The sequence below is a fragment of the Scomber scombrus genome, chromosome 20 (assembly GCF_963691925.1).
Source record: "Scomber scombrus chromosome 20, fScoSco1.1, whole genome shotgun sequence".
Taxonomy (NCBI): domain Eukaryota; kingdom Metazoa; phylum Chordata; class Actinopteri; order Scombriformes; family Scombridae; genus Scomber; species Scomber scombrus.
In genome coordinates this window covers 22685166-22711570 of record NC_084989.1, presented here as the reverse complement: position 1 = coordinate 22711570, position 26405 = coordinate 22685166, and the positions used below count along the sequence as shown (strand labels likewise).

Here is a 26405-nt window from a genome sequence, read left to right as displayed (position 1 = left end):
AATGGAATGGAATAGAATAGAGTGGAATGGAATGGAATAGAGTAGAATGGAATGGAATAGAGTAGAATGGAATGGAATAGAATAGAGTGGAGTGCTTTATTGTCATAATATTTTACATATAATGAGATTATAGGTGCCACTACATTTTTGTTTTTAGAGACAAATGAAAACATGACAACTAGATAAAAACAATGCAGCTAAGAAAAAGACAACTCTTATGTCATGTCATGATATTATGATATCCAAATTGTAAGATGTAGTCTCATATCACACTATCGATATATATTGCTCAGCCCGAGTGGCAGCTGCATAGGAAGAAGGTGCAGTTGCAGTAATTTATCAGTATTATTATCAAAATAGTTGTAGTTTAATTTTCTTCTAATCGATTAGTAGTTGCAGCTCTGAAAGCCTGATGAACACTTTTCATGGTTATGTTCAGACATTTAAAGCACTTTGGTCTGGTCATCGTTTTGGTTTTATTGGTTAAAATAAGATAAGATCAGATATTCCTTTATTAGTCCCACAATGGGGAAATTTGCATTATTACAGCAGCAAGTGGACAGTAAGATAGAAGAGCAGCAATAAGACAAAGGATAAAGAACAATAATAGTTCAAATAAATAAATAATTCTGACATTATTTACATTATTTAAAAGAGTAATGGTTAAATGTTAAGAATCCAACGTGTTTGCTTTCAGTGAAACTTTAATTTTAAGTTCTTTTCCTTTTGACCTTTTCATTAGGACAGAATGAAGCATAAACACAGCTGTGAATGTGCTTCAGGGTCTCGTTTGTGTTCAAAACTCACCGCATGAGGAAAGAAGAGATTAATAATGCTGTCAAAATAACATTTCCTTAAAATGAAGAACAAACAACCTCAGTGTCCTGACATCGTCTGTGTCTTCAGCTCGCTGGCGGCTCTGAGTAATTACCACTTGACAGCTGGGAAACAGGAGGGTTAATAATACATCCTGATCAGAGTCAGGCTGAGTCAAACTGAGCTTAACAGCAGCGGACGTGTTGTTTGTCTTGTGTACAGTGATGCTGTCGTCTCAAAACATGTTTATGCTTCTGATTAATTGAAAGAAAAATCCTTGAGTATTAATCACTGTGGTCGCTTCTTTGGGTTTCAGTCAGTCTGATCCAAACAAGGCAACACAAAACCTTCATTTCATCTACGCAGCTTTACCTGTGATTTACATTCATTCATTGTCGTGTTGTAATTTCATCTTTTGTGTTGATGCTGGTGTGTTGATACTGTTGTCTTGATGCTGTTGTGTTGATGCTGTTGTGTTGATGCTGTTGTCTTGATGCTGGTGTGTTGATGCTGTTGTGTTGATGCCGTTGTGTTGATGCCGGTGTGTTGATGCCGTTGTGTTGATGCCGTTGTGTTGATGCAGTTGTGTTGATGCTGGTGTGTTGATGCTGTTGTGTTGATGCTGTTGTGTTGATGCTGGTGTGTTGATGCTGTTGTGTTGATGCTGTTGTGTTGATGCCGGTGTGTTGATGCTGCTGTGTTGATGCTGATGTGTTGATGCCGGTGTGTTGATGCTGGTGTGTTGATGCCGTTGTGTTGATGCTGTTGTGGCGACATTCTTGATAAAGAAAGTGTAGCGGCATGAAAATACTAAGAAAACTAATTAGAGTTTTTGATTAGCAGCGGTTTATTGAACAGGAACAGTAAACTATTTGGCAACACACAGTTCACAAAGAGAAAAAGAAAAACAAGGAAAACAGAGTCAGGTTTACAGTCAGGCGAAGTTTTTAGCAGTTGTTTATTTCATTGTTATACTTTTTTTTTAAATGTGCAAAGCTGCAACTAATCAACTAATCATTTAGTCTATAAAATGTCTACAACATTTTCCAGAGCTCAATGTGACAGTTAGAAACCCAAATATCTTGTATTTACTATCATATATTGTAGCAGCCAATAACATAATAAGATTCCAATATCGTAATGAGTTAATACGTTATTGGTTTGGTAATTAAAAAATCCTTTAAAAATGTAATAACTGGAGCCACTAATGTGTAATAAGTTTAGGAGTTTGTATGTTTGTGGTCAAGTCTTTAAACAAATATTTGAAGGAGACAATAGTAAGAATAAGTGTCATGGAAGTGTGACACCTCATGTCTAATAAATGAAACTTAAACAGTGATATGACTATATTATGACGTATTGGCTCCAGTTATTACATTTGTAAAAAGGATTTTTTATTTTTACCATGTATAACTTATTACGTTATTGGCAAAAAGTTATTACAGTATTGGTTCAGCACTTTTATTACATCATCGGCTGCTACATATGTAATAAATAATGTATGTCACACATTGTCATAGATACGTATGTCAAAGAATAGCAAAGAAATGTGAGATTTTTTTTGGTTTTCTGCTTGTCACGATGTTTGCTGAATAATTTCGAGTCGACTAATCGATTAATTCAATAATCATTAGGCGCCCTGGTTGCCTTAAGGTTAGAGTTCATTGTTTCTAAGGCAGATGAAGAAAAAACAGACATATGATTATTTCCTTTATCTATTTACATGTGTGTTTGAGTTGCATACATTTAAAAATGACCAAAATTAAACTAAACTAAACCACAGCATCCACACATTGTTACATGTTTTATTCCCCCTTTTATCTCTCTGCCTGTCTCCTCGTCTCCTGTCAGACTTTGATCAAGAATAAAAAATCATTTCAGCTCACATAAACACTCTGTGATCTCAAAGCTCTCTCAGGCTTCTCAGTAATATTTCCAGCAGGTTTTTGTTTGCACTAGTTAAGTCATCAAACCGTCCTAAATATTGCTGCCTGTGAGCGTGAGGACAAAGTGTCTGTCATGGTTTCTGTGTCTGTTATCCCTCCCTCTTATTGGCTGATCGGCGGGTCGTTGGGTCCACACCCACTTCTGATTGGCCTGGGTGAGTTTATATTGATCGCTGAGATGAATCTGGACTCTGGGCGCTGTGTCATAGGAGGAACTTATGATCTCACTACAGAGCTGATCGATAAACCCGACCATGCGCACACACACACACACACACACACACACACAAACACATACACACACACACACACACACACACACACACACACACACACACACACACACACACACACACACACACACAGAAGAGCTGAACAAAGACAGAAGACACACACGTGACTCTGCAGGCTTCAGATGATGTTAACATGTGAATGATGAATCCTTGAGCCGCCATCTTTATCTGAATGAATATGCTCTCTCTCTCTCTGTGTATATATTTTGATTTATTTTGAGCCAGAGGAGAAGAAGCCAGTGTGGTGGTGGGTGGGTGAGTGGGTGGGTGTGAGTTTTGCTGTGATGGCCTCAAATCCCCCCTTTAACTCATGTGGAAAACTCCTACTTTGTTCTGGCATGGCGCAGAGACACAATCTCATCTCTAAAACCTAGCGGAGCAGCAGACACTCTGTGCTGCTGTGTTGTGTGTTGTGTGTTGTGTTGCTGCTCTTGGCTTCAGGCTACAGCGTTTCACAACAGCACAAAGTGCTTTCTTCTGTCCAAATATCATGTATATTGGAACCAACAGAACAAAGTTATTGGATTTCTTCTCTGCAGTAAAGCTGGAATTGGATGGTTGAGCACGAGTGTAGCCTGTGGATTTTCTTTTACTGCATCAGCTTTGCCATTCATCACATTGAAATATTACTTGTACCTTATACATAAAAAGCTCTCTACTGTATGTCCCCCCCCAAAAAAAGGTAGCAGAGGAAATTTCCTGTATATTAACTCGATGGTTCAGAAGGAGGGTGAAGTCGCCAAGATGACGACCAGGAGTCCGTTTCCAGCGAGTGTCGGCCTTTGTCACCTGCGCTTCTGGTTCTTCATGGGCACATCTGACAAGATGGGAACGCTGAAGGTGATTTAATCTGAGCTTCATTTACATAAATGATTCAAAGTCTTCTTTTTTTTTTTGTTGTTGTTTGATTTTTACTGTAGTTTGTGTCACACGTCAAGTTTCCAAAGATGGTTTCTGCCGTCAGATGATCCGTCACAGTCAACCCGAAGGCTTTAATTTAGGTTTTCTTTTCCTCTCGCTACATCACTGCTCTGCTTACTGTCAATCAGCTGATACCCGAAGGAGCGAATGAAAGCCAGGAAATGATCCATCAAAGCACGTCACCTTACAAACTCCATCACCGTATCCGTGTCTTTTTTTGGGTGTCTTTGTACGTCGGGTTAATTTAAAAAAACAAACAAAAAAAAACAGCTAATTAGACAGGAAGTGTACTCCACATGCAGCCGCTGATGAAGCAGCTGAGACTCATAATGACACCAGTATCCTCATTTGAAGTGGAATATAAATTAGTGCAGCTTAGTTCACAGTAAAAATGCCCAAAAAAATATTGTATGAGAGACATTAAGACTGCTTTTCACTGTATTTACATATTATAGGTTGTACTTACTGTGTGGAAGTACACATATAACACTGATACAAATCCATTTTGTATATTTGTAGAGGGACACAACAATTTTAAGTCTTTATAAATAATGAATGAAAAGCTTTCAAATTCACAGACTTGGTAGTTGTTTTTTAAAATTGTTTAAATTATGTATAAAGTGAAAAGTTTGCAAAAAATGTGAGAAAATTAACATGATTTGAAAGAGTATACACAGTTTAAAACAAATTGTTGATAATTAATACATATTAAATAATAATAAATACATTTTAAATATTTAAAGGCACCCTGTGGAGGTTTGTACCACTAGTCGGCGATAAAAAGTAAAAAGTTAGTATGCTTATTATGAATGTGTCCCTGTTGTATTTGCACATGAGGACACATATGTGACATGATACACAGTCCTACCAGTGGTTTCACATTATTCTAGTGATCTGCAGGTGATGGTAACACAGCCAGAAATGCAGGAACATGCTGGTAAAGGCAGGGAAGAAGAAGATGCAAGTTAGTAGACATGGATGTCAATAATGCAGGTTTCAGAATTGTAGAGAAATCAGCTTTGCAAAGGAAACACATTTAACACTCAGCATGTTGAGTATAAGTAAAAATAAATGTAAGCAGAAACGTTGTTGTTGTGAGGAAGTAAATCTGTTCAAAAATAAGGTTAAAGAACAATCAACAAATATAAAAAATGTATTATCAAAATGCCATTCTGGTAATAATATAGTAAGAATATTCAGTAAGTAGAATATACAGTACTAAATGGTTTATAACACATTATAACATGGGTGTAAGTGGACTCATTAATCTACATGGAGGCTGATGTATTAACAGATGATTAATGAAAATATAGTAAAATACAGTTGTAATAATATAATATTTATTCATAGGAGAAGTTATAATTGCCAAAATAACCCATACTTTACATTTAAAATGACCTTACAATTACATTAAAGTGCATTATAAACAATTAATTAAATGCTTATATATCACTTATGAATGTTAAATAGGGGATTTCTGATTCTGACTTTTTAAGCCATATAAATGTGTTATTATGAGGTTGTATCAGTGGTTGAAATGTTGTCTACTGAGTCATTTTTGTGTTTTATTTATTTATTTTTTTGCCTAATAGTTTTACTGACACACAAAACCACAAATCTTACTCAGCGTTTTCCAACCACACTAAAAGGAAATGTCACATTAATATGTCACCACAACTTTCCATCTCTCTTCTCTCATACCTCAACCTTTCTTTTTTTCCCCCTGCGTTAATAGGTCTACACCGTCGGACCCAGCGGCACCCGTCTCCTGATGTGGGCGGCCACTGGAAACCATGGCGACCGGTGGACGTACGCTAATGTCATCCTGTCCAACCCGGCTCCTTTCAGAGTGACCTTCCAGGCGGAGGTGGGCGGAGACATGTGGACGGCCATCGGCTTGGATGACATCTCCTACACTGAGGAGTGTAGAGTTGGAGGTACAGTAAAAGCCAGTTAAGGTTTTTTTTTAATTTCCTCCCCTCTCTTCTATGCTCCCTTTCTTCTCTCGCACTTTTTCTCCTTCCAGCACTTGGCTCATTTTTATTAAATTTCACCTTCTCCCGTTTCCTCATTTTCTGCCCACCACCATCCAAGCTCCTCTTCTCTCCGTTTCCCCATAAATTGTGTGGACCCTCAGGGGGGAAGGGGGGGGAGTGTAGTGACTTAATGGAGCCTGTTGCCCTGTAGGTCCATATAAATTCACTGTGGAGAGTCGGTCAGCGCCGGTGGGATGTCACACAGGGCAATGGGGGGGAAAGCAATTACATTTATATTGTGTTGTTTCCTCACTCCCTCCCTTCCTCTCTCCCTTCACCTCTGATCTGCTTCTCTGGCCGACTTTCCACAGAAGTAGCAGCTCAGACTATTAGCATACCTCTCTGTTTTTCATGCTGTGTGTGAATGCATGTGTAATTATATGTATGTATCATCTCTGTTAACCTCAGCACCAGTAACTCCCCAGCCTCCGACCTGTGCATTGAACCAGTTCCAGTGTGCACACTCCTCTCAGTGCATCCCAGAGAGCTGGAGGTGCGACGAGGAGTTTGACTGTGCCGACCGGTCCGATGAAGAGGATTGTCCCATCGAGGTACCGGGAACTCTTCCTCCTCAGGGCCGATGTCCCGCTGGGCATTTCCAGTGTTTGAACAACGTCTGCCTCCCGGCCATCCTGCGCTGCGACCGGGTCCCTGACTGTCCTCACGGAGAGGATGAGCACAGCTGCCGTAAGTGTGTGTGTGTGTGTGTGTGTGTGTGTGTGTGTTTGACTGGACTGGTGCCAATGCAGAGATGGGGGGAAACAAACATGATGAGTCAGTCCAATGCTTCAGTAATTTTTAGAGTCTGATAGTTACATAATAAATCATAACAAATATATAGATTTATGGCACACAACAACAACAACAGCTGATGTGTGTTGTGAACTTCTGGAAGAACAGGTAAAGTATGTGATCAAGTATTTGAAAAGCAGATACACCAATCGTGCCTTTAACCCTTACTGTAGATACTCTTACATACTGTTCGGATCAAATTTGACCCATTTTTAACATTTAACAGCTTTTAAAAAACACTCCAAATTTTTGCTCATTGAGACTTTTCTAGGTTCAATTTGACCCACATGTATTGATATGGCTTTTAGATTCTCCAGAGTGAGTCAAAATCAGGGAAAAACCTGAAACTCTAATTGCCATGTTTGTGTATTCTTTGCCCACGTTCAATCAATCAATCTTTATTTGTATAGCGCCAAATCACAACAAAGTCATCTCAAGGCACTTTACACATAGAGTAGGTCTAAACTGTACTCGTGAGGTTTAATTTTAAAGAGACCCAACATTCCCACATGGGCAAGCACTTGGCGACAATGGCAAGAAAAAACTCCCTTTTTAACAGGAAGAAACCTCAGAACCAGGCTCAAAGTGGGCGGCCATCTGCCGGTTGGGGTTGAGAGGAGAGAGAGGAAGGAGAGGAGAGAGAAGCACATTGTTGCCACAGAGACTTTTCTATGTTACATTATCATGTCTGAGGTAAAATAGGACATGATGTTACATGATAGTAGATGTTTTTTAATCCAAAAATGAGTGATGTCAAACCTAAAAAATGCACTGTCTCTGCTCTCTTCAACATTGATCGGCCATTTATTGATGCTTTCTAAATAGATCTGTGGTTCAACATTTGGTATAGACACTTTTTATGAGGGGATTCTTAGACCGGGTCAAAACTGATGCAGAACATACTGTGAGGATATAAATATGAACAGTATGCAAAGGTTAAAGTGGCTATAATCAATCATTTAATGGTATCAGATGGCAATGTGTAATGTGAGAAACGTCGAGCTCATTGTTTTGTTTTTGAGAGAAAGAGCTCTACAAAGCGTACTGTACACTGCCTGCTCAGCACAGAATAACAATCAGAAGTAGTTAACATCTAGATGGTGAACATAGTTGTTAGATGGAGCCAATTGCATGAGACTGCAGTCTGAGCTAGGCTGAAGAATAATGTCTTTATTTTGGGGGCTGATGCAGGCAACAACAACAAAGCTCAGAGCCAAACAGAATACAGAACAACACTGCACAAAAAAGATCCAACAAAACCGAGCCAAACCCCAGGATTTAAATACAAAAATCTGAACTAATGAAACAACGAGGAACAGGTGGCGAGACACACAGGGGCAAAGCCGGGAGCTGATTGGACGGGGAACACACACGGAGCAGAGCGGGGCTAACGAGACTGATGCAGGGCAGGATGTGGAAGGGAAGGGAAGAGCAAGCTGGGGGAAAAAACACAAGAGAAAACACAAAAAAGCAACAGCTGCTCCCGGCAAAAACTGAACTTCATCCACAAGCCAAATAAAAAGTCCACAATGAAACCACACATACAATCCTTCTCATAGATAAACCGTCATTCATTAAACTGTCCGAGCATCACATAAATATAAGTTGAAGTGAACAAGTCACACTGATCAAACAAACCTCAGCACTATATTACAAGCCTTTAATATGAATTACAGTTGATAAACAAGAAACCATAAATCTGTCAGGCGCAGTGCTCTGCATATTAAGACTGTGTGTAAATTGGACTATAAGACAACTGCAGCTCTGAATAACATTGTTCCCGTTAGAGTCAGAAAAGTGTAGAAAGTGACAGTTTCTCAAGTGGTCATTAACCCTTACATACTGTTTAGGGTCCATTTTAACCAGGCGGGGAGCTCCGGTCCTCTGAAATGAGGCCAACGCGGAAGTAACTTAAAACTGCATTCTATCAAAAGGCCACCAGGGGGCGACTGTTTTGGTGTCAAAAGGACTTCCGTCTCTATACAAGTCAATGGAGAATTCACCAACTTCTCACTTGATTTCTAACCTCAGTAAACGTTTTCAAAATGTGTTTATGGTCTCAATCGCTAGTTTAAAGCCTTCTTCAATGCAGTATGATGTTCATTTGGGACATTTTGGCCTCCCTGATTTTATATTTGACGATAAAGCAGGGTATGCATTAGGGCGTGGCTACGTCGTGATTGACAGGTTGATTGGTTCACAGGTTCAGGAGGGCGCCTCATGCTCCTCCTGATGCCCATATAAGTAGAATCCGTGGGTTTTTTTTACCCGGCATACACCGGAAATGTTTAAGATGGCACTTTATACACATTTATTTTAGCTGGACTTTCCCTAATGTGACCCATTGTGTACAAAAAAATCAGCATTCAAACATGTTGTTGTATTCATCATATTCTATAAAATGTTCTTCTGGACCACAAAATAGTGATTGTGAATGTCTTTTAATCAAATAGAAGGACATTAATTAATGAATGATGGTGAATTTATGATTGTGAACTGGTGTAGAAATTAATTATGAGTCAGAATATGAACAGTATGTAAAGGGTTAAATATAATCTGGAGCTTTTTATTTGTCTTTCTTCCCAGTCCAGTCCAGTTTTAAACAGGTAGAGAAGCCTGAGGGCCGGACTGGGAGAGACACATAACAATAGTGGAGCTTTTAGCAGCTGAAGAGCCAGATATTTCTCTTAGGAGCTGGTGGAGACCAAAAACAGAGCTAAAAGAGAGTGAATACTGGACTTATATTTATCATGTGGACAGAAACATGACTCTAAATGAAAGATAATGTTGCTCTGAAACTGCCAGATGTGGAAATAAGCAGCTGTTTACTAACTAGTTCAACATATCAACTTATAAGGTTATAATATGTCAGTGTTGGCCCAAAAAAACTAGTTAATGCAGGCTTAAGTGATGAGAAGCTGAAATCCTGAAGCAGAACAGGCATTTCTGGTTTAAATCCACATATTTCCACAGTGCATGGAGATGTTTGTATATTCCTGCAAACATGCTGGTCAGTCGCTTTAATGCTCAAGCAAACTCAGTTGTTTTTTCTGATTTCTTTCCTGCAGTCATTCTTTGAACTGTGCAGAATTGACTCTTGATTCTTTTTGTTGCTGTTTTCTCTCTCTGCCCTCCAGGCCAGAAACATAGTTGTTGTTTTTTGTTTTTTTTTCTAACCCCAAGAAGTGCAATGAGCTGTATGAATTTTGGCACAATGTCTTCTTAAAAAACTCTTAAATGGTGAGCTGAGTAATGTGCAGCAGAGACATTAAACAAGGTTACACATTAACTGCCTAAGCATCAGTTTTTACTTAGTGTCTTTATCCCATTTGTGGTCGGCACATACTTTAGTGACATGTGAATGCACCTCTCAAACACCCTGTTCACTCCTCTCTCTCTCTCTCCATTTTGCTTCTGCCTCTCATTTTTTCCACCAGCTCTGCTGCAGTGTGAGCTGGGAGAACTGGTGTGTGAAGGATCGCCCGGTTGTATCCCACTTCAAAAGCGTTGTGACCACTCTGCCGACTGTCTGCCGTTCCTCTCTGATGAGACCAGCTGCCATGGTAACATACAGAATGAAACTGTCCACTTTTGAGCTTTTTGCCATTAGCCACAGTTTTACCTCCAAGCACAGACATGGCAATAGTTGGTTCGTCCATTCTGGGCTACTCCAGAAATATGGCAGTGCCTCTGTGGAGGATGTCCTGCTACCTATGTAGATATAAATGGCTCATTTTAGTTTCATGGGATTATATACTCATTAAAACATACTTATAAAGGAGTATTATGTTCCATTTTTGCCAAATCTGATTACACTAATTCTACAGACTGCTCCTTTAACCCTCCTGTTGTCCTCAGGTCAAGGAAGGACAGGAAGAAGGAAAGGAATAAGGAGGGATGGAGGAAGGAAGGAAAAGAGTAAGGAGGAAGGAAGGAAGGAAAGGAGGAAGGGAGGAAGGAAGGAAGGAAAGAAAGGAGGGATGGAGGGAGGAAAAGAGGAAGGAAGGAAGGGAGGGAGGGAGGAAAAGAGGAAAAAAGTAAGGAGAGAAGGAAGGGAGGAAGGAAAGAAGGAAGGAACTGAGGAAAGAAGTATGTAAGGAGGGGAAGATCGAAGGAAAAATTAAGGAAAGAGGGAGGAAAGAAGGAAGAGTCAAAAGAGATGGGGTCAATTTGACCCGGGAGGACAACAGGAGGGTAAATACTTAACGGTCAGTCATTGTGATGTTTCTCAAAGTGTTAAAATACATAAATATGCAATTTAATTTACCCCATACCTTTGTTCTTTTCTCTATATTTTACTCTCAAATGTCACCAGTCAGTGTTGCCAAACCTTCACTCATGTCTGCTCATTTCCAGCCTAAGCAGTGACTCTCAGTACATCTTCATGTGTGGCTGTTTAGTCTTCAAATCACAACTCACACTTTACAGCATGCTGCCAAAATCCATTACAACTTCTGTTTGTGTCTTCACCTGAGAGGAAACAGATTCAAGCGTGCAGCCGCTCTGACATCTGACATCAGATAATGAAATCTGTAAATTCTCCAGGGGGGCGAAAAAAGAGTGAACCTCCCATTTACTCTTAGCTTCCCTGTCGGCTCCCCCCACGGTCCCTTTAACAGGACTTCAGAGATTCATAATGGTGTTTCACACTTGATGGTAACCCTGATAACCCTCACAAAACTTATACAGACGAGAACAGCCATCAGCAGACGCACTGGAGACACGAACAGCTTCTGCAGAGGTTAATGGACGACGCTCAACAGTGTACCGTTTCCCCCTGGCAACATAAGTCACCCGTTTCATGTTCTGATGTCAGAGCAGCAACGTGCTCGAGTGTACTGCATGTTTATAACCTCACAGGTGAAGACAGAAATGGATTGGTGACAGAGAAAGAGAGCCAAGGAAAAACTTCTGATTTTCTCTTTTTGCTTTCTGGCCGTTACGATCGGTTAATTTTGAGTCATTTGCAGATTGTCCTCCGATGTATTGCCTGGGTCTTGGCTCATGTCGGGTGGAGAAACACGGGCCTGTTTGCATGTAAGTTGACGTGCACCAGAACACACACACACACCTACACACACTCATAAACATGCACACAGATAAGTAACATGTCTGCTCTTGCTACTCCTCCCATCCTTTATCTCTCTTTTGTAAGACTTAAAACATGGAAATCCCATCAGTCTTGTTTCTTTCCCTGGAAAAGACACGCTCCATGAAGCATGTGGGAATCTGCTTATCCCCCACAGCTTAACCCGGGTGGTTCTGCCTTCATTTGTCCACCGGCTCAGTGTTTCCTGGGAATCCGCTGATGGATTCTCCTGGTCAATATTTAAACACGATCCCCACTACCGATAGTCTTACTGGGTTAGACCACAAAAAAGCATGCATCATGCAGCGGATTAATCTGCCGAGAGGCCGTTAGGCTGGCGAACAGAACGGCCTCAATTATTAAAACACGTTCGAGGCAGACACTGCAGCCGCTCTGTTGGAGGTTTTTTAGGAAGCTCATGAATCTCGTCCCCTGCATCAGCAGTTTGGAATGTCTGCAATGAGATATTCCATCATGAAAGTAAGAATACAATTATGAGCCTTTGCTGCTGGATCTGCTAACTTCATTATGCGCCAGTGAATCTCCTCTCTCTCCATCCTCATGTCAGGGAGGCTCGATTCTCCCCCCCCAAGAATGGATGTGAACAGTCCAGCAGGCAAGATGCTTGTTTTCCACAAGTGCAATTAGAGTGTCACATTATTGCAAATGTAATCGCAGGGAACGCCGGAGCAGGAAAAATATTTAACTTGTTTTTCTGGGAAGTGAAGATATTTGTGCTGCTGTTTGTGGCAGAATTGCTGCATGTCCCCCTTCTTTTATTCTGTCATTCAGCCTCCTTGTGTTTGATTTTCTTCTTATTTATTCCCCCTGTCCAACATTCCCCAACACAGCTCTGCCACCGCTGCCCCCTCTCATTATGTAACAGGACCGCTGTCATTCACTCCGCGGTGTGGTGAGGAGCTTCTGTAGCTCTTCCAGGCTTGATAACAGCCCTTCTGTAGCAGAACCCGAGGCCAGCATTGGAGGGCACCTCTGGCTCAGTATTTGAATCACGTTCCTACACTCTGCTGAGCAGGATCCACCAGGGAACCGGGCCAGGGACGGCCCACTGTCATGGCCAGACTGTCACACAATATGTACCCTGACCCCCTTTGAATGATAATGACACCCACTCTGGCTTTGCTGAGAGCTGTGTGTTTCACATTAGAAGGTCAATGTTGCTCAGAAATCAAGCTGATATTGAACAGATGTTGACTTGGAGCTGAGTCTTAGTTTAGGAGAAGAGGGACTTGCTTTCTTTCCCAGATATGCAGCTCACCAGACGGGCCAAACTATTTGCAATTAGTCTCTGTTTCCGAATTGGATGTCCAGCCCAGACATACTCCACCATTTGTCAAGATAGGGATTTTTGTTTTTAAAAAATGGTGTGAGAAAATGTTTATGAGAACAGGTTTTAATAAAGATTGATTTGCTTGATCTATTTTAGTATTTTATGATGTTTTGTTCTCAAAGGAATCTCATTAAACTACCAAAACCAACAATGTGTCACTGTGGCTCTCACTACTATTTGATTTCCTTCAAACCCTCATCTCACTCCAAGCCCATTCATTCCTACTAAACCTAAATCTTTACAACATGTCACAAATATATAGTTAATTTTTTTTTGTTTGATAAAGGCAATTTAAAATTTCATTTAATTGGTTTTAGCAGATTTTGTATGTAAGATTGACTCTATATAAACTTCAGTGCTCATGTTCTTGGTATAAACAATAAACTATCAGTATCCATTTATTGTTGGTTTTGGTCTTCATGGGATTTTGGGATTTGTTAACAATATGAAAACAATAGAATAAAATCAGTGATATACTTTAATCTTCCATGTTTATATTTCCACATTCCTTTAAAATGTCCTTCTTTTCTTGAAAGGAGCAACACAAATAACAGATGATTGTCTTCACGCTATGATGATGAAAATGGTAACAGAATGACTGTTTTAGTTTGTTTTGTTTGTTACTGATCACAGGTGTGATCGGGGATGGACAGGAAACCGTTGCAATGTGAGGAGCAAGCCAACTCTCTCCACGCCGCCGCCGACACCAGACGAAACACTGATGGGTAATAAATTAAAAAAACCTCACTGCTTGTCTCTAACAGGCTGCGTTCACACCAAATCTAACACTGCAGCACCTTCCTGCAGGGTTGTATGGAGGTGTGTGTGTGTGTTTTTATTTGTACACAGGGTGTGAAACAAACAAAAATTTATGTTATTTCTCTATTTTACTGCTTTGTTTTCGCTACTGCAGCTCCCTCTCTTCATTCACTCTGAACCTCTATCATCTTTTTCTCGTCTTTTTTTAAATAAGTTGGGAAGCTGATGACAAACTATAACTTTTAACACTTTCAAATGAAGAGAAATGTCCTAGAAATGTCTCTGTACTCCTTCATGGCACGGTTGTAAGACTCGCCAGCTTGCATGATTTGCCACTGGAGCATTATGTTGCAAAAGTTGGTTCGGGTTCAACTTCTGAACCCCATGTGGTCCCCACTCCTGCAGCCTGAACTTACTACCTTTCATTTAAATGAATGGGAAGAGGACTGCTGTTTTTGTCACGTAAAGCTGAGCAGGTGGACCCAAATGTAGGAGACTGAAGTCATAAAGGCTTTATTTCTTGGATGTGTGCACAAACAACCAAAAGGACTGAGCAGAACAGACCCAATGAAAAATAAATACTTACAAGAACTGGTGAAAACTGACGAAACTTAACAGAAAACCAAGATTTAAATACAGAAGTAATACAAACAGGACACAGGTGAAGCACATGAGGAAATCAACTAAGGCGGGAAATCACAGGAAGTAAAGTGCAGTTTCAAAACAAAACAGAAAGTTCAGGCAGGATGTGACAGTTTTTGGTGTGAATGCAGCCGTCTCACCTGAATTCATTCCCTGCATCCTCCGCTAACTTGTTAATGTCTTTGCAGCTCATTAAAACACTATGTGAGAATTTCATTGACCTCTTTCCTGTGTAGAATCTGTGTATGTTGGCATCGGTATCGGACTGCTGCTGCTGGTCGCCGGAGTCGCCGTCTGCATTTTGGCTTTGTGCAAGAAAAAATGCTTCTCAATGTGAGTCCTGGCTGCAATAATGACAAGCACGCTGATGTTTTGTCTTTATAAACTGATGATGTTGTTGAAGATGAAAGCGGTGATGATGAGTAAAGCGTTTGCTGGCTCCACAGAAAACCCAACCCGATGGACTACGGGGTGATGGATAACGCAGCTTCTGACTGCAGAGCAAAGGTCAGTGCATAGAAATGTCCAATTAATCATCAGCAAATTCTGTTCGGGGCAACATTCGGTTTCTCAGCTATACAAATCTAATTTTTCTACCCTTCTGCTCACATTTATTCAATAAGTGGATCTAACATTAGAGGAGGTCAGAAGGTGAACGTCGAGCCTTTCTGCTAGATTACATTCTTGATTTAGGGTTATTGATTTTGCGGTTTATGTGCAGCTGTGGATGTTTTTGTTTCTGTGGTTCAAATACAGCAAATAGACATAATAGCTAAATAATCGGATGAAGTTCAACACCAAAAGCTACAGTTTAAAAAATAACCAAATATGAACAAAGAGATGACATAATAAGCTTGAGAAATATATTTTACACCAGTAGTAAAAATTAAATTCTGCATTTAAATCTCACACAAGTGAAAATACAGAAGTATTATCAGCAAAATGCACTTAAAGCACTTAAAGTCAAAGCTCTCATTCTGCAGTGATTTATTATAATGTAATGTGAACTTTATATACCTGTAGTCTAGTATAGTAATTCCCAACCTTGGGAATTACTAGGGGTTCTCAAGGGTCCCAAAATAAATCTGAGGGGCCATAAGATGATTAATAGGAGAGGAAAGAAGAAAAAACTACATGTCTGCTATGCAAATTTATACTTATATGCTTTTTTGTGAAATATTGCATGATTTTATCTCTTTGGGCCTCAAACTGTTATTTAAAAAACTATCTGATAAATTAAGATGGTAACAACTCATATACCTTTATCAGAAACATGACAATAATCCCAGCTACACATTGCTCTTTTATATATTGTCACAAGCCAAAAATGTTATTATATATTTATATAAGAATCTTTCTTCATCTAAAAAGTCATTAGTAACTATATCTATAAGAATCACAATATTTCCTTACCTCTGAAATGTAGTGCAGTAGAAGTATAAAGACACGTAACATGGAAATACTCTTACTTAACTACTCTACTACTACTCTACTTTACTTAAGTACAGTTTACTAAGTACAGTGAGTAAATGTACTTAGTTACTGTCCATAGGTGTTTCTATTATTGTGTCCACCCACTGTCTGCTTTGTTGCTGCCATTTTGAGCTCTACTGTTACACCTGCTGCCACCAAAAAGATCCAAGCATGGGTAGACGATACAATGACAGCTATTCCATTTGGATAATGGCTTTTATGTGTGTGTCCATTTATGAGTGTGTGTATGTGTGTGTGTGTCAAAATATGTCAACATGAGTGAGCTGCATGTCGGAGCACAAATGCACGTTTTTTATCAGCAGCGAGTGTCACTCAGTAATAAAAGTGAGAGTGATGTTGAGAGCCACCGCTGTCATGAGTCTGATGATGGAGATTATCATAGATTTAATGCTTGTGTGTGTGTGTGTGTGTGTGTGTGTGTGTAATGCAGTAGGAAACTTTAAGAGACCCATGTTCACATATATTAGAGGAATATGTTTTATAATGCCGACAACCAAACCATACTTCTTCTTCATCATATTCTGTCATATTCTACTAACACACACACAAAACCCATAAAGATGTATTTCAGTATATTCTCTATTTGTAAAGTCATGTCTGTACATGTTTGCTTTCATGTGGCTGCCGGAGAGGACGCAGCTATAAATAGAGAGGTGTAGGTGTGAACTGGTTCCTCCACAACACAACCGAGCAGCGGGAACAGAAACAGTCTGCGATTATTCTTACCTTTGGAAGATGATGGAAATGTTTTATGGGGGTTAGGGGTGTAATTATGGACGTGTAACGGGTCAATTTGGATTTAATTGCGCCTGCATTTCATGTGCTCTCACACATTAAAGCTCATCTAATTTTAAGCCTGTGTACATCATGATTTTCTTTCCCCCCTCAGCTCCCATCCGATGAAAAGCCAGGCAGTTACCCCGGTGTTAACCCCAGGAGGAGTGACAGCAGGGGGCTTTCCATCAGTGTCTACCCGTGGAGGAGAGAGGTGGAGGTAAGCTGTCTCTACTCAGCCCCTTCGGCCTTTTACTTTAATTATCTGTGCAGAAGTCAGCGGCGTTGATGTATGTCTCTTTTTGTGTGTCTGTCCACAGCAGGGATCGACCTGGAGAGACGCCAAGCTGTCCTTCGCCAACCCGATGTACAATTACCCCTCCGATGCTTCTCCTGCACCGCAGTAGATGCGGGTCAAACAGTGTGTGCTTATACTTGATCGGTTTGTCTTGACCCGCTGAGGTGCCATGTGGTGGGAAACAATGGATTTAAGTTATATTTTGACAGGGAGGTATTTGAAAGTCAAATCTGATCCAACGCTGTGATTGATACCTAAATTATTATTAGTTTTGAGGCGATACTCCACATCGATACGGTCCTGGATGAAAGCTAAAAAGTTCAAAATTCATCCCATGATTGTTGAATTCAATACAGACTGAGAGATGAACAGCAGTGTAGATGTGGTGAAGCTGCAAAGACGGGTGTAAAATCAACATTTGGCGTTTTGGGAAGTATGATTTTAAGCATATTTTTCTTTCTTGCTGTGAGTTAGATGAGAAATCTTTCTGTTAAAAATGAAGCAACAGGTGGTGTAATGGTTAAAGCGCTTACCATATACTGCACTGCAATTCCACAGCTTGAATCCCAGCTGGTGGACCCTTGTTTGTTGTCTCGCTACGTTGACGGCTTAAATAAAGGCAAAATACCAAAGAAAAGTTTAGCATAAAGATTGGAAAACAAGGCGAATCAGCCAGTCTGGTTTTGTCCAAAGGCAACACAATCAAACTCTACTGCCTCTAAACATCTGTAATTAGCATGTCATATCTTGTTTGTTTAATCTGTAGAAAATGTTAGGTTGTATTTCACTGGAGGTTTACGTGTCTTTCCCCCCTTCTTTCCAGTCTTCATGCTGAGCCAAGTTAACCATGGTGGTATCAATCTTCTCATCTAATTTTCTACAAGAAACTAAATAAACACATTTCCCCCAAAAAATGTCAAAGTATTCCCTTAAAGAGTCCAATACTGGGCAGTAAAAATCAATTACCAGTTTTAAGATGGATTATTGTTTTAAAGAGTCAGAGACCTGTCGAAATGGGCATGAGAACAAATTCATGAAATATAATGTTATTTTGAATACTTATAATGTTTTATGGATGTTTGTGTAGCTGTCATAAGAAAAAAAGGGACATAAAAATAAAGGAAATAAACACACATATGCTTTGTATGTTTATGTACTGTATGTATTTACATAGATAGCCTAACCATATACATCAGAGGCAAGCAAATAGTGGTCCATGGGCCAAAATCGGCCCTGCAGCGAAAAATATTTGGCCCTTCTGATGAAAATTCTGACTTTTGTAGTTTACGTCAAAACTTAAACATATTTTTCACAAACCTACAAGAAGCAAAATCAACACAAGGCTCCTTTAAATCCCAATTATTGCCCTGCCCCCCCACACCAGCAGAGGCATTAAAAGTGTTAAGCTATCTTAAGTCCAATAAACCTTCCAGAAATTAAAGTTTAATACTTGAAATTCAACAACATTTGGCAGTGTGGAACAGAAATGCTGTGTTGATGCCATTTTCCCATTTGGATATAATCTTTAATTGTGTTGTAAATCTGTTTTATCCTTAAATTAATTAGAAGAAATAAAAATATAAACCTGCATTTTCACGGCATCGATTAACACCCCCAGGAAAAATCCTTAAAAACTGGCCCATCATGGAACCTAACTGCTGACCCCTGATATACAGTATATATTTGTAGGCTAGATACAGTATAATTAAAGTTACAAGCAACCTATCTATGACTTGTACTGGATAAACATGACCATGAGCATAATGGTGATCTGATATATTGCAGTTATGTCGGTATAATAGTCTATAGTATGATATTTAGGACACAGTAAAGAACAATTACCCAAAACAGTAGAACATTAATATCCAACTCTACACAATAAGCCAAACTGGGCATGAGAACAAAACCCCCCGAGAAAATTAATTTTAGCCATTTTGAGCACTTACTACGGTCAATTTAGAAGTTTATTGGCAGTGCGACAATATTCTCACTTTCAGAAATGGTTGTGGGTGCTGTGCATGGTGATTAAGGTTTTCTTTAGTGCTGGCAAAAGCAGAAAACATCCACTTCATTGAACTGCAAGGCTCCAGTGAACACAAGGAGCCTCCAAATGGAGTCCTGACTTCATTAGTGATCCTTTTTAATCCTCACAAGTGCAAATAAAATAGTTTGCCCCTGTTTTATTTGCACATTAAAATCCATTACAAGTTAAGAGTCCCAGCTGTTTTGTAAGTGGCGTGAACAGAGTCTCCAAGTCTCTTTATCAAGAAGCGAAGACCAGATGGATCATTAACAGCACAGTTAAACCAGTCTGTTATAATTTTCATGAGTGTTCAAGTCATGGTTCTTCTCAGCCGCGTCTCATTAGACATGCCATCATAAATGGCCCTGTCATATTTAATAATCAACATGATGATTTACAATAATTATGTACTTTATTAGTATAGTGTTGTGTATTCTAAAGGGAATATTTCCTCTCAGGCTGTTATTCTAAATGTACGTAGGATTAAATTTACATCAATTAAAGTCAGATTTTGTTATACAAGTAATACCAGAGTTGCATCTGTTCATATTTTGTCCACAAAGGGAATTCATTTTTCTCAGGTCAGTGCCATACAGACAATAAATGGATAAATAAATAAAACACAGCAGTACAAAAACCTATTCTAAAGAGACTTAGATTAAAACGACAAACATGATTATAAAAGACAATTTAAAGCAATACCTGCCACTCTGCATGATCTTGAATATATCCTCTTCTGTTGGATTAAGACATTTTGCAAACATTACCTGTGCTAACCGTTAGCATTGTGATGTTTAAGCATGGTTACGTTAGCATTGTGATGGTTAAGCATGGTTACGTTAGCATTGTGATGTTTAAGCATGGTTACGTTAGCATTGTGGTGTTTAAGCATAGTTACGTTAGCATTTAGCTGAAACAATGTTGTGGTAAACTACAGCCTGAGCTCCTTTTTTTGTTTTATTTATTTTAAGTATACTTTCTTAAGTATACGTTTTCTTTGTTTGGCCTTTTAAAAACAAAACATATATAGTTGTACCTCTGGCTCCTCTTCTATTGAATTAAGACATTTGTACATATTTTTTTTACCATGCTATGGTGACGTTAGTATTTAGCTCAAACAATGTTTTTTTTAAAGTAGAGCTTCAGCTCTTTTTTGTTTTGTTTTAACATACTTTCTTAAGTAATATTTTGGTGGATCCTCTTCTGTTGGTTTAAGACATTTTGCAAACAGATGATAAACATTGTAAATTATACTTGCTAAACATTAGTATTGTAATTGTGATGTTTTAGTGTGGTTACATTAGCATTTACCTCAAACAATGTTGTGCTTAAGTAGAGCCAGAGCTCTTACTTGTTTTCTGTTTTACTTTAAGAAAATACATTTTCATTTAAAAAAATATATAGTTGTACTTGTGGCTTTTATAGGAGGTTGATGCACACATGGAACCATCCCATTTATTATAAATATTCACTCTGAGCCTGCGAGTCCTCTGAGAGCCTTGCACTTAGTCCAAAACACATCAAAACACCCCCATCCCTTCATATTGGTTCAAGTTGAGGTTATGAATCTTTAATTTTTAGACTCTAGATAACTACAATCACCAGTGTCATTGCTGTTTAGTCTCGTCCTCCATCACTGCGGAGTCTTTGCTGAGTCTGTAGGAGGATTCTGGGTGAGAGATTTATCAGCGGGCCACAAGATCAATTTCAGCCGCTTCAGTTTTATAGTTTCGTTCCCTTACTTGAAATTGGCCCACCACCTTTTTTCTCGAACACTGTTTAAACCCAGTAACTTCAGATTTTGGTCAAAGTTGAGACTGGAATCTGGTGAGTTTTCAGGTCCATTTGAACTGGGAAGCTGGAATTTCTGAGTTTCCAGTCAGAAATTTCAAAGTGGAAAGCTCCCTGAGGTCAGATTTCTGTTTCGGAAAAGTCAGAAGAATCTCACTAACCCCAACCACAAAATCCAAGATGCCTGGTCTGTGTATCAACAGTGTGAAAGATGTGTTAATAGACTGTTTATAAGCACTTCTGTCTTATTTGTGCGTCATTAAATCAGTCGTACTCACAGTGCCGTCCAACTTCTATCTGTTGACATGTTGCTATTGAGGCAATGCATAATTATGATAATGCATCGTTATCAACTGGTATTTGCTAATAATGGCTAACAAAGGCTGGAGGTGGTTTTCTGACTTATACTGGAACATGTCCCAGCTCCGACTTCCAAGGTAAATGGTAGGCAGCATTATTTTTATTCATAATAAAATAATAATTAAATGAGCATTATTCGTGGTAAATGAACCAACTGCAATCCAGATATTACATATATTTTTCATCAAATCATAGGATAAGAAAGATCTGCACTCCTCTCCAAGTCTCCCAGGTTTATCTACATACAAGTAATAGCTGAATTAATGATCAGCTCCACCGGAAGACGCATCGTAATGATTTGTAACTCACTTTTGGCTCAACAGATTAATTATCTGCACGTTCACGGACAATCTGTGAAAAGTGAAACTGCTGTTAATTCGCTTGAAAATCACAATTTTTACATCGGAGGAAGCGAAGATGAAAAGTTAGCATGAGAAAAGGCGTGTGGTTGTGAGATTGTGAGATCTGTGTCGGCTGCTTGAGTCTCACACTCAAAGCGTCAGACTTGGCAGCTCTGACACTGTAAATAATAGTAGTAGACAGATGTATAATATCTGTGAAAATGGTATATAAATTGTCACGGGGGCAGCAGACAACAAAAACATGAGAAGTTTATCAAGTGAAAGCTAGCTGATTGTAATAGCCATAGCCTTAGAGCTGTAATCTGTAATGAAGAGAAGCAATTTTAATGAACCAAATGCTGTAAATTTTGTATTATTCCAAATAACTGAGGCAGTAACTAGCAAATCAAATCATGATGGAACAAACAGCTAAACTCATGGACAGTCTTCTCTCTATGTGTGTACTTGTTTTCACCATTGTAAACATTAATAATAATTGCTAGGCCAACAATCCTATACAAGAGTGACCCTCTGTCCCTCTGGCTAAATCACCAAAAACACCAACTCAGCCTTTTTCACAAGCCTCTACATCTGTGTTTGTTTGTCTCAACCCGGTGACATTTGACCTAACAAAACAACAATCAATGGCCAACACAAAAACCTTGTCCACTAACAAGCCCCACCACACCCGCACAAACAATGCCACCTTACACGCCTTGCCTAGCTTGCACACTTGCTGACAGAGACTGTGAAGCCATCAGTGTTGTTTTTTTTGTCCTGGGAGAACATCTCTCTGGTAGCTTCGTTATTCAGCGCTGTTGAATAGCAACACAGGAGAGCTGGTACAAGCCATAAGCCTTTGTCCTTGTTAGTTAGTCAGCTTTGGTTGCCAGAGTTTATTGTTGTCACAGTTTTGTTAATCACAGAGCGGTGTCCATCAAAAGGTCGCACTCTTGTTTGTGTACCACTCTGCTCTGTGAGACTCCTGTAATGGAAACGCTCCTGTAGAGTTCACAAGTGAGAACCTTTAAGGATTCCCCTCAGTTTGAATAAAAGTCGAATCTCACATCATTTGCATAACCTATCGACTATTTCTAAAAAAAAACTTTCCTCTTGAGCTGGCAGCCTTTTATCACAGCATTCAGCCCAATTACCTCACTATGGGACCGGTGTTACCCAACCAGTCCAGTCAGGTCAAGGTGAAACATACCCCTTTTCCTTGTAATGATAGCTCAGAATTGGTTCTCTCATCCTCTCTGGGTGAGCGCAGAGGAAAATGTCTATCTCTTTCCTCTGTGTTCGGGTAAATTGGATAGCGATCAGCCTTGGGGATTGTCCTCTGACCGTTCCAGAGAAATACCCAGAGAGAGAGAAGAAACTGCCAGACTACCTCTGATTGCATCTCTCAAGGTTTTGAGGCGCTAAAACTGCTTTTTTCCCCCCCACAGTTTTATTGCCTCATATGTTGCACAGTAAAGGCTCATTATGAGTTGAAAGAAAATGGTGACAGAGGTTTTTATGCGCCTTGTACAACCAATTACACCCTATTCTGATGTGCCGTAAATATTGACCTGTCTCGCGCTCCGCTGCATTCCCTCATTGTCCGCTGATGCTTGATTAAGTTTCCGTATACAAGACAGTAAATTCAATATATCATCAAACATTGCTGAATTAATGAGATTTTTAAGTTTATTGCCCATTGTTTGCTTCATGAGATGCATAAATGAGTCAAAGAATGAGAGATGGCCTTTGCAGAGTAGTTTATTTTGCTTCGGACTGGAAATACCATCATTACTCATGGGAGTTTGATCAATATATGATCATTGTAGGAAAGCTTGTGTAGCTTTGACAGGAGCAAGGCTTTCTTCAGAGCTACTAGAAAAGGCACATTGTTAACGAAACAGTTCATAGAATAAATTCTGCAAAACCTATCTGTCATTTTAAAGGCCTCCTGTTTCCTATTTAAGTTATTACACTGATCACATTGTCCATCAGTTATCAGAAAGGCTTATGAAGTAGATGTTATGCAGGTTTGTAATTAGCAACACACCGTTTGACTGAATGGTGTCAAATAGTGACAGAAATAAAACATCACCGAAGTGTAACATCTTCACAAAGACAGAAGATAGATAGATAGATAGATAGATAGATGGATAGATAGATAGATAGATGGATGGATGGATGGATGGATGGATGGATGGATAGATAGATAGATAGATAGATAGATAGATAGATAGATGGATGGAGACAACAGGTGGATTGCTCATGTTTGACGACAAACGACTGTCTGCTTTGTAGCCTTTGTTACTGAGGCTGTTCATGTTGTCCAGTCTCCTATTTTATATCAGATTCAGGCTTGAGCATGTTTGAGTGTATTTGAGAGATTTCCATTTTGAGTAAAGACCAAGAGAAAGAAGCTCACGGCGGCCGACCATAAAGAGACAGGAGCTATAACGGTAAATAAGTGCTAATTGGATTGTATTAGTATAGTGCCTTTCAAGTCTTCCTACCACTTAAAGCACTTTTACACTACAAGTCACATTTATCCATTCACACGCAACCAATCGGCAGCAGTTTGGGGTTCAATATCTTGCCCAAAGACTCATCAACATGTGGGCTGGAGGAGCCAGGGATCCAACTATCGATCTTCCGATTAGCGGACGAGTTGCACTACCTCCTGAGCCATAGCCGCCCTGTCTGAGATTCTGCCCAAAATGGTCTGTTTGTTGAACTGAGGGGCTAGTATACAATAAAAAAAAAACCATACAAAGCACTTCAGTATATAAATGCAGAACCTGGAAATGTGCTTGATACGTCACCTTTAAGGAAAAAATGATTTGCTTATTTGCACATCCAGCAGCAACATTTGCATTCATTTAGAGATGTTTTCTGGCCAGCTGGTGAATTGAAGTCCAATATTCACTCTGTTTTAGCTTGTAAATACTTCACTTTGCTCACCAGCAGGACGCTAACTGTGTCTGTCTGCTGTTTAGTGCCTGGCAGGTAGCATAAAGTGGGTTTATCAGAGCTTTGCTGCTCTAAACTTGCTGTTGATGGAAACAACACAGATGAGAGTGAACCAGAACAGTAAAGTTGAAGGACAACGACAATGAGCTGAAAGTTGCTAAAATGCTGCATGAAGCTGAGCAACACTGTGGCGTCAGGTAATAATAACCTGTGAGTTCATCACTTTGACCCCTTCCAAGACACGTTGTCATTTGATCTACTTGTTCATATAAAAGTAATGACTAAAGCAGCTTTAAAGAGTTATTTTGCCAAAGCGTTTGTTTATGCTGCAGGCGAGACTGTCCGTATGATTCATGTGAATTTTCTGCGAGATTTTTTATACAGATCCAAACATAATTGACCTAATTTAGCATCAAAAAGGCAAAATAGCAAACCTTTTCCAAGTGTACACTCAGAGCGAAGCTAAATGATTGTGTGCTTTCAGGTCTTGTTAATATTGTTGTGAGACGGAAAAGCTAATAATCCGCAATGCTCTAATGGAAAGAGAGAAACAGAGCTGAGCTTGTTCTCTTCAGTGGCTGAAATGTTTTACTGCAGTCAGACTGCCACTTGGCTTCTTTGTCCTCTGTTTATTAAACGGCAGAGGTTTGTAAATGCTGCTGTGACATTCTGCTGCATGTGCGGCTCGATGAGTGGGACCCGATTCGACACACAAGTGCTCTTTGGAAGATTTACACTTGCCACCACCCTCAGACCTTAAATGCCTTGATGTCGCTGGGAGCCTCCCATTTCATTTCTCTAATTTCATTACGGACGTTTTGATGCTCTTTAAGTTCTCCCCGGGGAGAGTGAGCGCGGCGTGATCTCCAGCCAAGCAAAAGTTCACAGCATCTGTGACTGATCCTGTTTTAACGTTACACAGGAAGGGAGTGGGAGAATGTTTGAGAGGCAGAAAGAAAGAAAGGCTTGAAGAGAAATACCGAAAGATGAGGCTTTAGGGGGAAAAAGAAGAAAAAAAAATCTGGATAAAGAGAGAGATTTTCAGAGAGGCCTGGCTTCCTTTTGCTGGAGTTGTGGAACAAGGTGATTAGAGCAGCAGACTGCATGGAGAGCTGCGGCCGCTGAGTCTCAAACTACTGTGATGATTATACTGCTTGGAAAGAGTTGCAGAGAAAAAAGAAAGAGAGAGAGTTAAAAAAAAAAAAAAAAAAGGGAAAGAAAAGGGTGTAGAGACAGAACTGCTCTCCCAGTCTCTGAGTACAGTTTGTCAGGAACTAAATCACATTTCATGATCTGCTTGTGAGATGCTTTATGACTTAAAGGGCCGCAGCGCATGTGTCCACAATCTCCTATGTGGGAGGGATATTTGTGTTTGCTGTATTGATGTGTGATATATGCTCCTTTGGGTGCCGAGGAGGTGTGGCGTTGATCAAATCAGCTGAGAGTGATTCAGATTTATGTGAGAAAGTGGATGTGAAACTATCGTGGCAAGACGCTGTCAGCAGATATTTATTCAAGTCTTATGATCATAACAATGTCTCCCAGGGCTTTTGTAGAAGGAAGTCGAGGGAAAGTGCATCAAAACACAGACTATCACTCACTTCTGCTGTTTCTGTATTCTGAGTGAGGAGTTTTGACACATCTCTAGAGGTGAATGCGAGGTTAGGAGTCTCAAAATGATGCGAGTGCACTTAAGGGTTAGGTTTAAAGTT

At 39.7% G+C, this 26405-nt stretch overlaps 1 protein-coding gene across 1 annotated transcript in view; it reads left to right on the top strand.

Moving 5' to 3' along the window:
* Positions 1-17440, top strand: part of malrd1 (MAM and LDL receptor class A domain containing 1) — a 78004-nt gene extending 60564 nt beyond the window's left edge. Inside the window, exons 23-32 of the mRNA XM_062441417.1 lie at positions 3738-3895; positions 5712-5913; positions 6421-6699; positions 10242-10367; positions 11775-11841; positions 13878-13969; positions 14882-14978; positions 15092-15152; positions 17029-17133; positions 17234-17440. Coding sequence (XP_062297401.1) covers positions 3738-3895; positions 5712-5913; positions 6421-6699; positions 10242-10367; positions 11775-11841; positions 13878-13969; positions 14882-14978; positions 15092-15152; positions 17029-17133; positions 17234-17320 — 1274 coding nt within the window. The 3' untranslated portion in view covers positions 17321-17440. The remainder of the gene's footprint in view (positions 1-3737; positions 3896-5711; positions 5914-6420; positions 6700-10241; positions 10368-11774; positions 11842-13877; positions 13970-14881; positions 14979-15091; positions 15153-17028; positions 17134-17233) is intronic.
* The last annotated feature ends 8965 nt before the right edge of the window (positions 17441-26405 follow it).